We start from the raw sequence: 15285 nt of genomic DNA on the forward strand, positions 1-15285 counted from the left end.
ACTTGGGTGAAGCTTCCAGGTTTTGTGTTGGCGTTTGGTAGGAAGCCCACGGCAGGTTTTGAGCGGGAAGAGGAAGTTGTTTCTGGGTCCCTTAGAAGAAGGGTGACTCTACTGAAGGGAAATGAAGGAGGAGTGAATCTGGGGGAGAGGGAGGGGTGGGGCTGGGGGAGAGGGAGGGGTGGGGCTGGGAGAAGTGGAGGGAGGGAAAACTGTGGTCCACATGTATGGTACGAGAGAAAACTAAAAAGAAGAAGCACGGCTTGATAAAGGGCTTGCGATTCGGTTTCGGTAATTACTGTTGACTTCTGGGTCAGGTGTCGTTGCTGACCTTCCCACTTCCTCACCTCAGAGGATGGTTGTCCGGAAGCTGTGAGAGAACGTTAATGAGAAGTGTCTGGGAGGCACTCAGCCAACCCCCGACTTATTTGCTGCCCCTCTACTGCCAGAGTCCCCAGGGCTGCCTGCTTTCCTCTCCCCTGGAGACTCGGCAGGGGAAACTTACCTCCTAGGAGAAACTAACATCCTAGGGAAGGAAATTACTTATTTTGGGAGCTGGCGGTAGGCGGCTATGAGCAGAGCTACCTCATTCAGTCAAATCACTTGAAATAACTGTTCCATTTAAAGCAGCTTGTCGTATCATTTCAGCTGGTTATGTTCAAGACTTTATCCTATGTCTCCATAATTACAACATAAGAGACACCAAATGCCTAAAGTCGTAATAAAAGTTTCTTTCTCCCCTCCTACCCCGCCCACTTTCAAAGTCCGTCCATAATAACTAAAGGACACTGCGTGGTCTGTGTCTTTCTTTAAGGTTCCCTTCTGTCGCCTAATAGTCAAACGGGGGCTTGTGGTGGTAGCTGTCATTTGTGTTATGGAAGAGAAAAATGACCGCAAGGATTTCACAAAATCCTTCAAATTTTATCTGATTTGTTAGTAATATATTTTAGAGGCAGGGTATCTTTAGCTTTATTAGACTATCAAGAGTCTGGCATCCCCCACCACATCTAGAAACTAGCACCAGCCATTTTAAACTTGAATAAATTCTAAAAACATGAGGGTTGTAGTAAGGAGGCCGCTAGTTAGTTCCCAAACTATTAGCCCTGAAATAATCACACAAAAACTGTATTATTTAAAGCACTACTTGGCTCATTAGCTCTAGCTTCTTATTGGCTAACTCTTGCATCTTAATTTAACCCATTTCTAGTAATCTATATATCACCACGAGGCTGTGGCCTACCTGCAAAGTTTCAGCATGTCTGTCGCAGGTGGCTCCATGGCTTCTCTCTCCCAGCATTCAGTTTAGTTTTCCCTGCCTAGCTCTGTTCCCCTATAGCTCTGCTATAGGCCTAAAGCAGTTCCTTTAATAACTAACCAATGATATTCACAGCATACAGAAGGAAATACTACATCAGAGGGTTAGACTAGATGTTTCCTGAGGTCACTGTGCTAATGTCATTTTACCAGATTTGCCAATACTCAAATCCAAAAGAGGCTTTTTCTCTGATATACCAACATTCTGGATAGCCCTTGCTAACCAGTCCCTAAGATCCCAGAGTGTTGGAATCATAAGTATGGGCATATAGTTACATAGTGTTTTTTGTCAGTCAGAATATTATATTAACCCCAAATTCACTTTGAGGCATGTAAGTGCCAGTTCCAAAACCAAAAAATTTTAAATGCTTCTCCCTTATTTATGGTTAATCCAGAAGTAGTAACAAAGAATAGAACAGAATTCTATGGTTGCATAGATTAGCTAACTACATAGTGCTCCAAACAATGTATTCAGAGATATATCAGTTTGTTTGTCAATTTAGAACAAAGCATTATGAAATTGTGTTTTCCTCGGCAAGATGGCTCTTCAGTTGAATAGATAAATTGCGTTGGTTATTCCCAAAGCATGCAAGCTTTTAGGCCACAGCCAAATCCTTTTGAATCAGCCAGTGCCTTTTCCATTTGGAACTGAAAAGTGGCGATCTTTTTCACACAGTCGATGGTGTTCTGCGGGCATATCGGAGACAATTGCTGTGATGTTGAATCGCTATCCAATGCAACATTCTTCTTTTTGAAAATAAGCCTACCGAAAATTAATCACATTCACTTTTCTTTCAAGAACAAAAGAACATTTCAGAGATGAATAATAAGAGAAAAAGTTCAAAGAATACAGACCCAGCTGCTGATTTTGAAAAATGGTATTTTAAGGTCCAGATGAAGAATAGAAGGAGGGAGAAGATGAGCAAGGAAGTCAGGACCGCAAGGGGTGCGTCCATCCACTGAGTCGGTGTGACTGTTTTAGTGGGAGCTCACCAAGGCCAGATCGACTGGGACTGAATGAGCAACTCTCTGAATGTGGCTGAAAATGAGGGCTGACTGAGAAGCCAATGATAATGGCACTGGGTTTTGATTCTACTGCATGTACTGGCTTTGTGGGACCCTAGTCTGTTTGGATGCTCACCTTCCTAGACCTGGATGGAGGGGGGCGGGCATGGAGTTCCCACAGGGCAGGGCACCCTGACTGCTCTTAGGACTGGAGAGGGAGGGGGGAAATAGGAGGAGGTGAAAATTTTTAATAAATAAATAATTTTTTAAAAAAAGAAAGAAAAATGGTGTTTTAGAATCTGCAGTATCTTCAGACTCTCAGATGAGCTGCAGCCAGTGTGAAGAACGTGCCATGCCGCTCACCCTCTGAATGTTTGTGCTGTTGCATAGTTTTAGGGCCATTTTCAAGCCAAAGACACTGACATAGATTAATTCATAAATTTTCACGATTTGTCTAGAAGAAAACACTCAAGGCGCTTTGCGGGCGCCCACCGGAGGAAAGCGTGTCATCATGTGTCTGCAAACTGTACCTGCGAAGCAGTCAGCACCCACAGTTCAGACAGCTCAGACGGCCTCTCACAGACTCTGTCCGTATTTTGGATAAGCATTTTGAAGATCTGCGTGGCATTTCCCACACGCAGCTGCTTGGCAGGCCTATGGGCCTTTGACTTCTGACCTCTCCAAATGTTTGTGTTGCTTGGTTTAAGTAGTGAGGCAGCACTTTGAAAGCCACCGTGTATAAACGGCCCCTTAGCACTAAATCCGGGGCCATGGGGCCTACAGCTTCAAGAGTAGGAGTCAAGAAAAACTGCATTTTGTTCAAGACTCTGACAGCTTAAACCAATTTCTCCCATTAGTTTTGCTGAAGTGAGATGTGTGGGGAATCCTAGGGTCATCCCACCAACCAGCCCTGAGCTTAAGATGGGTGCTCATACATACCCCTCGCCCCCTCCTCAGCTGTCTTCTGGCTTTAGACAGATGTTTATACTCTGGACACTGATGATGGTTCTTCAAGGTCTTCTGACCATTTGGCAGTGCTTGCTGAAGTTGGCACCTGTCGGTAAGGGTAGACAGACACATTCAGCTTAGAAATGTGGAATTCTTTGTTCCTAAACTAAATGAACACCTAACTCCAGCCAACACATATTTCAGTCTTTAAAACACATCTCAGATTCTTGCCTTTCCCTTCTGTTCATTGAGAAACCTCAAAACAACCAAAACTGTTGGGTACTGTTTTCAAATAGCCTTGGGAACTTGCTAAAGCCTGGATTAACTAGGAGCCCCCTCCTCTTTATGCCAAGCTCACTTCTCAAAAAGAGCTTCCCAGCCACAGCTCTGAGCCTTTCTGCCCAGTTGCTCAGGCCCAGAACCTAGAAACACCCTTGATACCTCACTCACCCCGCTCCACCTTGCTAACTAACGTGGTAGAGTCTCTCTGGCCCTTCATGGTCTTGCTGAAGTCCTCTGTTGGAACTCTGTGGACCTTTACAGCTGCAGTTTTAACATTTTGAGGTCACTCTTGCCTTCTCTAATCTCTGCTGCTCAGAATAATCAAGAGTAAGTTTTGAAAACAAAGCTAGCAGTGCAGCTAAACTGGTTCCTTTACTGAACCAGCCAGACGCGATTTCATCCTTGGTTTCCTACCATCCTTTGGAAACGCAGTGGGGGCTGTCTTCCCTTATTTATTAAGAGTTTTGAGAGCCTTTCTCAGCACCCTGAGGTAATAGTGTGACTTTAAGGCACAAGGTGACCCAATCAAGGTAAAGATAACATTCCAGAGAAAGAAAACCCTCCCGACTTGCGCCCTACTTCTCTGCTGGGCCAGGATTTCCTTTGAGCTTCTTCCCGCTAGGGAATGGGACAAAGGAACTCCAGCAAGGTTCCTTTTCTCTTCCAGGACTTTCTTCTGCCGGAGCTGACTGCCACTTACTTGGGCCTCTGCTTGGGTTGTAGCTGGGGTGTAGGAGACAGACTAGAAATGCTATTACTTGCTTGGGTGGCTTTCTGGTGTCTGCCCCTAAAGATGGCTAACACATTATTTTTTTTTTTTTGAGTGAAAGCTCATGATTTTATTGTCTTCATAACAAGATCAGCTTAGAACTGGATCACTTGGCCCTTTCTCTTCTTATCACCACCCAGTTCAAAATGCTTGCATCTCTTAATAACCAGCATCCTCTTAGATCTGCAGTTGAGCTCCACACATTCCAGTCTCAGCACAATCTTCTTTGTAGTCTTCGCCTTTTTGTGGAAAATAGGCTTAGTCTGCCCACCATAGCCACTCTGTTTCCTGTCATAACGCCGCTTTCCCTGGGCATACCAAGAATCTTTGCCCTTCTTGCACTGGGTCACTTTGTGGAGTTGGTGCTTGCCACATTTCTTGCAGAATGTCCGGTGGGGCTTAGGAACGTTCACCATGTTGGCGGGTGCGATATCGGCACAGAAAGAAGCAGCTAACGCATTTTTAAGCTACTATTTTATTTTTACTAACTCCCGTGTGTCCCCATACATCTTTAGCATGCTGTGTTCACTACACATGTACTGTCTGTCCGCTGTGTCAGAAGTGAAAGACCGGCCTGCTTGTTAAGGGATGGGTTAAGAATACAGAACTTGTCTTCCGTCTTGGGAAGAAATGTTTATTTCATTTTTATTAAATTAAATGACATTATAGAGTTGTGACGGTGTGCTGATTGCTTGTTCTCGGGATGATTTCATCTGTGATCAAATTTTTCATTTATTTCATTGCAAAATACATTTTACGTGAGGTGTATTGTTTTACTATTTTCAGAGTGTAATTCATGGCGTGAAATGCAGCATGGTTCAGCTGTCTCCACCAGTCCTGGAGTGTTTTCATCACTGCCTCACCAGAACCAATATCCACTAAATGATCACGCCTTAGTCCTGTCCCCTCCATGCCTGGCTCTGTTCTATGCTCTGCAGAAAATGCACATGTTCTGCACACTGCACATAAAGGACGCAGGCGGTGTCTGTCCCGTTCGGGTCTGGCTTACTTTACCAGCTGTAATTACTTCAAAGTTCATCCAAGTTCTAGCAGGTATCGGCGTTTCCTTCCTTTTAATGACTGAGTGACATTTTACAGTGTACCTACACCAGACTTTTGTTTGTGCACTCATCTGTTGATGGACACTTGAGTATTTCCACCTGTAGGCAATTGGGGATAAATCTGTGTTGAATATTTGGTATGCAAATATGTGTTCATGCCCCCACTTGCAGTTCTTTTGGCTTTATATCTAAAGGTGGAATTATTAGAGCTTACAGTTCCTCTGTATTTGATTTTTGAAGAACCGCCAAGCCATTTTTCATGTCACATCACTATACATACCTTGCGTAGGTTTCCAATTTCCGTACTTTTGCCAATATTTATTATCCTTTTTTTAATTGCAGCTATCCTTCTAAATGTGAACTGGTATCTCAGTGCAGTTACTTTAAGTTCTTTTCTCTTTGTATTTGTGTGTGTGTGTGTGTGTGTGTGTGTGTGTGTGTGTGTGTGTATGAAAGTGAGAGGGAGGGAGAGAGAGGGATGGAGGGAGGGAGGGAGGAATGGAGAGAGGGAGGGAGGGGCATGCATGCGCCACAGTGTATATATGGAGGCTGGAGGAAACCTCAAGTATAGGACTTTACCTTCCACCTTGGAGGAAGAGTTTTGCTGTTGCCCTTGCAGCCTGGGCAAGCTGGCCTGTAAACAGGGAGCCTCCTGTCTGCACTTCCCCTCTGGCCACAGGAGCACTGGGATTACAGGCATGGGCTACTGCATCTGGCTCTCTGTGGGCTAGAGACACTTAAAGTGTGGGGCTTCACACTGGCATAATTTGTGTACTTTACCCACTGAGTCATCTTCTGTAACACGAATAATAAAAACTCAGAGAATGGTATTGGGGTTCAAGCTGAAGATCAGAAAAGCAAAGCAGCCAAGCCACTAGAAAAATCTTCCCTCTACCAAGACTCAGACAAAGGGGTGATTCTGCGATGCTCTCCACCAACCTCAGACTCCACACTCCACTGAGTCCCTGTCTCTTCCCCTTTATATTCCTCTCTCCGCCCAGCCATGTCTCTTCTCTCTCCACCTCTCATATGCTGGGTTTAAAGGCGTGAGATCCCAAGTGCTGGGATCACCTTTGTGTGAGCTCTTGTTTCTCTCTCAGACAGATTTCAGCTTGCGTAGCCCAGGATGGCTTTGAACTCACAGAGATTCATCTGTCTCTGTCTCCTGGGTTTTGGGATTAAAGGTGTGTGCCACCACTCCCTGGCCTGTATCACCTACTAGTATGGCTGCTTTGCTCTCTGATCTTCAGGCAAGCTTTATTTATTAAAACACAAATAATATACCGCTATAATCTTCCCAGCCCCCAGATATTCAAACACTACTGCGCAGTTGGAACAGCAGCTCTGAGATTCAAGAGCTGAGATCTAACAATCATGGATCAAGCCCCAGTTGAGAGTCACCTCCCTGTGGGGATATGTTTTAGGTATGTTGTTCACAAATGTTTCCTGATCCCTGGAACAGTGACTGACCTTAGTAAGAAGTTAAAATCTGTTGAATGCATGAACTCCAGCCCACCACTCCCTGTCTTAAGCTGACTTAAGTTAATAACCTCAGTTGTCTTCAAAATAGTGCTGTCTTCCAAAGCCATATGAGGATTACATATGCAAAAGCAGCCAGAGTTACTTGGGGCTAAGCAAGTCCACGGTGAGCAAGGGTCTTCAGCATGGTGCAGTTCCAAAAGACAGTCAGCGTACTAGTTCAGGAAACTGGGCGACTTTCATGCTAAGCTCGGGCTTTGTCGCAGGAAGGAAGGGGAAATACTACAAAAATCCATTAAGCCAAGTGCATCCTGGAGCCAGTGCTCTCCTTGGCATCAGTACTGGAGGAAGTGCTGAGTGAAGGGATTCAGGAAACTGGTCTCAACTTCTCAGTTGCCTGGCCAGCAGGCCCTTAACTAGAGTAGGCACAGTGAGGTTGCTGAATGAAGGACGCTAAGTCAAGATTAATGAGTGACTAGTGACAATGGTGGGCCCATGGGTATAGCTACCACTTTATTACTGGGAAAATTAGCTTCATCTAACCCTAAATGTTAGTGCAATGCTAATGTTTCAGGGATAAAATAAAGTTAACATCAAGAAGGCAAGGCTCTGTTTTCCACTCTGCTCAGAGAGTGATGTAAAATGCATCTATCCAGGTGCAGAAATGTAGATTGTGGGGTACTCAGTACCAACCAAGACTAAGGCCTAATTTAATCCACTATGTATCCAGTGAATGGATGTTGGATGGTCTGGAACAGATTCTTTGAGGAGGAAGATAATGCTTTTATCCCCAGTTTCTCTGTCTCGTCAACTTGGAAGAACCTGCTGAGTCATCTATGATTCCAGAGGCTCGGTCACCTGTGTTGTATTTCTCTACGAAGGTTTCATGGGATAGATAAAAGTCCAGCAGGGTCTCCTCTCTGCTCACTGTATTCTTTCAGAAGCGCCATGGTCACTGTGAGCGGTTGGCGTCATACTGTGTACCCAGATCAGTGTCCAACAGTAACTGCTAGAGATGAAAATGTCTGAGTATTCAGTAAGGGTAGCAAAGAGGGAAGTCAGGATCCGGCTGGGTTCCAGGTCCCAGGTCCTAAGTCCCAGAGATGAAATAGATTATCAGAGAATGTAGGGTGTAAGTTTCACAGTTATACCCCAGGTGGGAAGGGAGAGGGAAGGGATGAAGTTGCAAGGAAGCAATATTGGTCATAAACAGACATTATTAAAAATTTATTTATTTAATATGTATACAGTGTTCTGCCTACACGTGTCCCTGTAGCCCAGAAGAAAGCACCAGATCTCATTACAGGTGATTGCGAGCCACCATGTGGTTGCTGGGAATTGAACTCAAGACCTCTGAACCTCTTAACCACTGACTGAGCCATCTCTTCAGCCCCCCATTAAGAAAAACATCCTAAGGATCCCATTGTCTTGCCAGAGTTGCTCCCTGAAGCCTCTGCCAACTTCCCAGTGCCAAGATGGTGTCTTTTTGAGGTCCTATGGACTCCTGGTTCTTGATATAAAGAGAGTTGAGACCTACCGCGTTCCCTGGAGCATGTGGAAGTCTGTGTGAGTGGGTGAACTGACACAGTGGGAGCTCAAGACATGTTACCTCTCCAGACCCTCACTTCTCCAAGTGAACTAGGAAGATGGGAACTTCAGTGTCAGGCTCTGTGTGCCTAGGGGGTTTTGCTTTGGCCGTTCAAGCTGCTGCAGGCCACTAGACTTCCACTGACCAGCAAGTGTGAAAGGGCACACTTGAGTAACCTGTTTCCTCTTCCTTTGATGGTTTGCTCGGAGCCTTTGTAGCTGAGCAAACCCCTTAATTACAGTCCTGCGGGAAGGCTTCTGTAAATAGTGGCTTGAGTTGAAAAGACCCGCTCCAGTGCTAGGAGAAATCACAAAAATCTCCGTCTGTCTGGTTATCCTACCTTCTGTTTTGAAGTCTAAACTCAGATGGCAGAGTACAGGTTAACCGTGTCTTTCCCTGACCTGTCAGATACTGTAGGGGCTGGCACACATTGAGCAGCGGTGGAGGTAACTTCAGTGGGCGTTTGTGGGCCTCAGTAATTCTTTCCTTTCCCCCTTATCCTTGTGTGTATAAATTTATCATCCCTCAAGTCTAAGTAGCTTAAAGTAAATGCTTCTCTTTTAAATGATTGCTTTACCCTTCCATGGTGTTCTCTTCCTCATATGTTGTCAAAACTAGACACCCCTGTCCTTGAATCTGAGTTGAAATGTCAATGTTTCCTATAGAAGGACTAATTCTTCCCTTTTCACCGTAATTCTGTCTTTACGTTTCTGTCTTCTTATTTAATCCTTGCTCACAAGCCTCTCTTAGTTCCCTGGTAGCAATAGACAGGATCTTTTATTTACTTTTATTCTTAGGACCGTTCTCCCTTCTTGAATGCCTGGTGAGAGACTCAAGGAGTCAGCCTCACAGGTCCATAGGACAAAGCATGGTGAGTGTCATGAACCACACACGGTAGCTTAGAAGAGTCTTCCCCCGCAAAGGCTCTTGCACGGTTGCCAGCTGTCAGCTGTTCCTGGGTAGACTGTAGTGAACAGGTGCTTGAATCTCCACACCACAGCCCTTTCTGGTTCTGGCTTGTCACCATGTCTTTGGTTTACCTGGAAGACCCGTGGGACTAAAGGAGCTCTAACACCCAACAGCCTTCTAGGATGGTGAAAATGAAGCTGATGAATATATCCCAAAACCAGGGCCAGAGCAATTTTCATTGACTTCATGGTTTCTTTGGACTTCCTATATTGCTTGAAAATGTATTCAGTCAATTGCTTATCTGTTCCCTTAAGATGTTAATTATTTGATAATGTGTACCAGGCAATGAGATAAAGGACAATATTTTCAGCAGTTATCCCCAGACATACCTCTATGGTGGTTTAAAAGAAAATGTCCCTAAAAGGGAGTAGCACTATTATAAAGGTATGAGTTTGTTGCAGGAGGCGTGGCCTTGTTGGAGGAAGTGTGTCACTGTGGGGCGGGCTTTGAGGTCTCTTTTGCTCAAGCTTTGCTCAGTGTGACACCCAGTTCACTTCCTGTTGCCTGTGCATCAAAAATGTAGAACTCCCAGTTCCTTCTCCAGCACCATGTCTACCTGCATTGCTGCCATGTCCCACCACGATGATAATGGACTGAACCTCTGAACTGTAAGCCACCCAATTAAATGTTTTTTTTTTTGTTTATAAGAGTAGCTGTGGTCATGGTGCCTCTTCATAGCAATAGAAACCTACCTAAGACAACCTCTGGTATCATCATCAGCTTGTTAGCATAATATTCATTCAATAAATATAATGCAATATCTACTATCTGCCACATCTGTGCCAGATGCTGTGTGGGAAGTAAGACAAGCAGAATCCCTGCTGTCAAAGAGCTCACTCTTTAGTGGGGGAAATACATAAATATATAGCAGTAATAAAAGTTAATTCCTCTGCTAGGAAAAAGATATATAATATTAGTTTGATCTACCAAAATATCAATCTCACATGAATCAATCTAGTAGTTCATGTTTACTGACAACACACATGCTAGACCTAGGGATATATACTTTATAAATTCACTGATAACATCCCCAAGAATCCTGCAGGGTTTTATCATTTCCATTCTATAGATGAGAAAATGGGCACAGAATTTGGATGCCCTTTCGCAGGCCATGAGAACAAGGTGGCAGAAGCTAGAGCAGTGCCTGCTCATTAGGGACCAGGCTGTTGGAAGGGAGCAGAGGAAGCTGGAAGAGCACACTTCCCACCTGTGCTGGGATGTCATTGTTGAAATGAAGCCTGCCTCCCAGAAGTATTGTGTTGCTCGTATTTCAGAGTCTGGTATCAGATAGACAGAGCTCTGTGTTCACCATGTGGTCTACCCATATGTTTGCCCTTGCGTCCCTTGCTTTGAAGTCCTTCTAATGGTTTTAATTTCTCATTACTATATAAAGAGGATTTAATTGGCATCCGGATATGCTATGCGTGGTTCTTGGATGCTAGTAGAGTAGAAGGCTGGGAGAACTGCCAGGGGTGAGGGGTGAGGAAAAAGTGTATATGGCAGGTTTCCCCAGTAGGGTGAAGGGGACATACGCTTCTAAAGATATTTAGACTGTTTGCAGACAGTGATCCTTCCCAGATCACCTGCTTGTCTATTCAGAGTCCCAGGTGATAGGGCATCTGTCCCTAAGAGCCCACCCAACCTGGCCTGAGGCAGGTCAACCAGTAGGTTGGCTTGTGCCATGTGGCTTATGTGCCACCCAGAAGAAGAGTGGAGTCCTCTCTTAGGCCTAGGAAGTGATTTAAGTCCAGGCTTAGATTAGCTTCAAATCCTATGGGAAGGGATTAGTCTCAAGGAATGAGAAAGAGGAAAAAGGACCTCCAGGGACTGGGATAGGGCTCAGAAGTGAGGTCACATGGCCCTTGGGAAGAAAAGAGCATTCAGTCCCCACCCTTCAGCTGCTTGGCCCCAGCTCCACCACTGTCTCGTCATTGGCAGTAATCAACCTTCCCAAAGCTACAACCCTTTAATACTGTTCCTCATGCTGTGGTGACCCCCAGGTGTAAAATTATTGCATCACAACTTCATACCAGTAATTTTGCTACTGTTGTGAATTGTAATGTAAATATCTGATACGCAGGATATCTGATATGTGACCCCCAAGGAGTTGCGACTCATGCATTTTGAACCATTGTCCTAAGGCATCATGCCTTGTTCACAGTAGGCCACGGGACTGATCCAGCGTGAGTAGATTAGTTGCTTGTCACATATAAGTTAAAACACAAGTTCCTAAGCAGGTAAGGCAAAATTGCAACCTTAAGCAAAAGAAAGCGGATGAGAGAAGTAAGTGCCTATGTAGAACAGTGATGCGCCTCCTGTAGCATTAGAAGGACTGTCCCTGCACCCAGACTCTGGCCATGCCTCCGGTCCACAGTAACAATTGTCTTCAGGTTAGGCCCATGCTGCAAACAGCCTGAAGACACAACACGAACAGTCTCACACCTGTCCACGCACGAGTCACCCTGACACCTGGGAGTGACTAAGTCAAGAGATGTGATTTCATTTGGGGACATGATAAACTGCTTATGCTTTGGAGACAGATCTGTTGGCAGTCAATAAGGGAAGCTTGAGACTTGGGGAAGAGATAAGATTGAATCTACAAATTTGGGAGTGTTTGTCCTGTCCTTCTGACTGATGGATGGGTTTAAAAAAAAAAAATACAAGGTAGTTTCCAGGCTTTGGATTCCCAGAAGGTTCTCCAGGGCCCATCAGTGAAGAGACAGTTGTCAAATAAAATACGCTAGATCAGACCTTCAGTGACTAGCCTCCCAGCTGAGTTCCTGGGAGGCTAACTAGTCTCCCCAGTTCTTTCTTTTCCCTAACATGAAAGCCAGGTAGGGATGAGCTGGGGGTACCCACTGGCACCCAATCCTAATGACCTGGCCTGCATTTCCACTTGCCACTTAGTGCTGCACGGCCCGCCCCCTTGTCTTGCTCAGCGTGGCATATCCATGCTGTCTCATTCAATAGCTTATTAGCCCATGAGGTGTACCTTCCTCCCATGATTAATTCAGAGTCCTGCTGGGGATTGAGATAAAGCACCTGCCTCTTTGACTGTGGGGTCTTTTGGGAGCTCTATAAATTTGCATCTCGGGTGTATGAAGGAAAGACGAGGGAGAATGGAATTCTCCCCGATTATAATAACCCATCTCCTGTGGGCTTTCAGGCGCAGCTTGCCTTACAGTTTTTCTCCCACAGTTAAGGCTAAATCATTTGACCTCGACTGAGGAATTTTAAATATTTTAAAGAGTCCGTTTTCTCCCCTAAATTTAGATGGAACTCTAGGAGATTGCCATTTTGCAAAAGCAAACCAGCTGACTCTCCGCAGCATCATACCGTTTCATTTGCGAAGAGCTAAGGATAGAGGCCCTGGGGGTGAAAGTGGAAGACATTTTAGGCACGCTTTGAATAGCTCGCCAGTGATCTCTCAAATATCTTAGTTCAGATCACCCACACACCACCTCAAAAACACACCGCAGTGATTGATGGTTGTTGGTTCTTTATTTGGGATGTTACACAGTCAGTATCAAGATCCTCCAAGATGCTCTCGTCTTCCTCCGACCAGCCATTCTTCAATTGTGGCGGGGTGGGGGAGTAGGGGGGTGGAGAGTGGGGGGTGAGGAGTGTATAAGCAGCTTCCTCCTCCTCCTTGCCTCCCCTCAGTTTTTTGTTTGTTTTGTTTTGTTTTTAAAGACAGGATCCTCACTTTGTAGCCATGGCTAGCCTGGAACTTGATAGATAGGGCAGGCTAGCCTCAAACTCAGTGGCGATCTACCTTCTTCTCTATGCACTGCCAGGCTCGCCCTCAGCTCTTTTCATCCTCATCCTTACTTTCTAATTAGGTCACGCCCCTCCCCCTGAGATTCCTTATGACCGGAGGATGAAGGACCACACACTGACTGTGCACACCTGTACTATACCAGACTCTGCACTGAATATTTATGTTCGCCATATCCTCCAGTTATGAACAATAACATAAGGTCAGAATTACTGTCTTGTTTTATGAGGATGTCTGAGGCTCAGAACCATGCTCCTGGTGGCTTCTCTTCTCTGGGCAGGGAAACCCTCTGAGTCAAATCATCTATCTGCCGAGGAAGAAGGCGCAGATGAGGGGTGTGCTACTGCCCAGGTGGTAGATGGGGGGACATTTGAGACACAGCTATCTCTGCCTCACTGGGTGACACTGGCTTCTGTTTCTCAGCAAGGAAGCAAGGACGGCAGCAGGGCACCTCCTCGGGGGGGGGGGGGCTGTGTAATTTCCACTCAGCTAGCACACAGGCTGCGGTGCACCATAACATTTATCTCTGAGCGACCTGTTGGAGAAAGTGGAGCCGTTAATGAGCAATCAGAGAGTGGTCTAAAGCCAGAGTCCCAGCCAAGAGTGGCTTGGCAATGAGCAGCTTGTCTAAGGACACTTTTCCTGTCACCTTTGGGAGCGTGCCCAGACAGAGATGATAAAACACCCCACAACGCGGGACAGCCTCTCACACCAGCCCCACATGGAGACAATCAGTGATGAAAAAGATCACCTAAAGGGCCCTTGCAAACCATTCATTGAGCCTGAAAAGCAAGCTGAGTTGATAAGGTCTCTAGTATATTGAGAGTATACAGCAAACACCTGCCTTCTCCATGTGCCCACTCATCTCGTCCTCCAAGTGACCCTGACAGGCCCTGTGCTATCCTCAATGTCAAGATGCAGCCAGAGGGGACCTAGAGGGAGGAGGCTGGTGGAGCTGACTAGCGGATTTTGTTACTGGGGATCAAACCCAGGGCTGGACCATGGGCAGCGTGCTGAGCGCAGGCTCCACCACCGAGCCCACCCCAGCTTCAGCCTAGGCTCTCTGATTCCTCTATTGTCTTTTTTTTTTTAGACTGAAAAACCATTTATTTTTTATTTTTTTTCCTTTTTTTTATTGATAAAAGGAGAATAAAGAAAAGAAAGAAAAAAAAACAAATTTCCACCTCCTCCCCTCCTCCCATTCTTCTCCCCCTCCTCCCACCCCTCTCCCTTTCCCCCCACTTTTCTCCCCCTCCCTCTCCAGTCCAAAGAGCAGTCAGGGTTCCCTGCCCTGTGGTAAGTCCTAGGTCCTCCCCCCTCCGTCTTAATCACAGACAGGGAGGAGGAAGAGAGGAGAGCAGTGCGGAATGGAAGGAGCAGCTCTGCCCCGTGGCATCTCCAGTCATTGCTGAGTCCCAGCATTTGCCGAGTCACTTTCATTCCCTGCTGAGGTCTGAAATAAATTTCAGAAGATGGCCACGTGCCTCTCTCTGTCTGGGACAGTGACCTCTTTTCTTTTCTTTCCTTTCCTTTTTTAAAAAAAATCTTTTTTCATTTTACACAACAATCCCAGTTCCCACTCTCTCCCCTTCCTTCCCCTCATGCCCCCGTCCACTCCCCAGAGAGGGTAAGGCACATTGCTTCGGGGAAGGTCCAAGACCCTCCCTACTATATCTAGGCTGAGCAAGGTATCCTTCCAAAGAGAGTGGGTTTCAAAAAAGCCAGTATAAGCAGCAGGGATAAATCCTGGTGCCACTGCCAGTGGCCCCACAGTCTGCCTCAGCCATACAACTGTCACCCACATTCAGAGAGTCTGGTTTGGTCCTATGCTGGTTCCTTCCCTGTCCGGCTGGAGTTGGTGGGCTGCCATTAGCTCAGGTAAACTGTTTCAGTGGGTGAACCCATCATAGTCTTGACCTCTTTGCTCGTATTCTCACTCCTCCCACTCTTCAACTGGACCTTGGGAGCTCAGCCTAGTGCTCCGCTGCAGGTCTCTATCTGTTTCCATCGATTGCTGGATGAGGGTTCTATAGTGACCTTTATAATATTCATCAATCTGACTGCAGGGCAAGGCCTGTTTGGACACCCTGTTCTC

At 45.8% G+C, this 15285-nt stretch overlaps 2 protein-coding genes across 2 annotated transcripts in view; one reads left to right on the forward strand and one right to left on the reverse strand.

The window, feature by feature from the left end:
• Positions 1 to 15285, forward strand: part of Mob3b (MOB kinase activator 3B) — a 181204-nt gene that overhangs the window by 104195 nt on the left and 61724 nt on the right. The window lies entirely within an intron of this gene.
• On the reverse strand, positions 4392 to 4731 carry LOC142849302 (large ribosomal subunit protein eL42-like). Its single transcript, XM_075971218.1, has one exon. The coding sequence runs from the start codon at positions 4729 to 4731 to the stop codon at positions 4411 to 4413; it is 321 nt and encodes a 106-aa protein (XP_075827333.1). The 3' UTR covers positions 4392 to 4410.

Source organism: Microtus pennsylvanicus, chromosome 5 (genome assembly GCF_037038515.1).
Source record: "Microtus pennsylvanicus isolate mMicPen1 chromosome 5, mMicPen1.hap1, whole genome shotgun sequence".
In the NCBI taxonomy this organism is placed as follows: Eukaryota; Metazoa; Chordata; class Mammalia; order Rodentia; family Cricetidae; genus Microtus; species Microtus pennsylvanicus.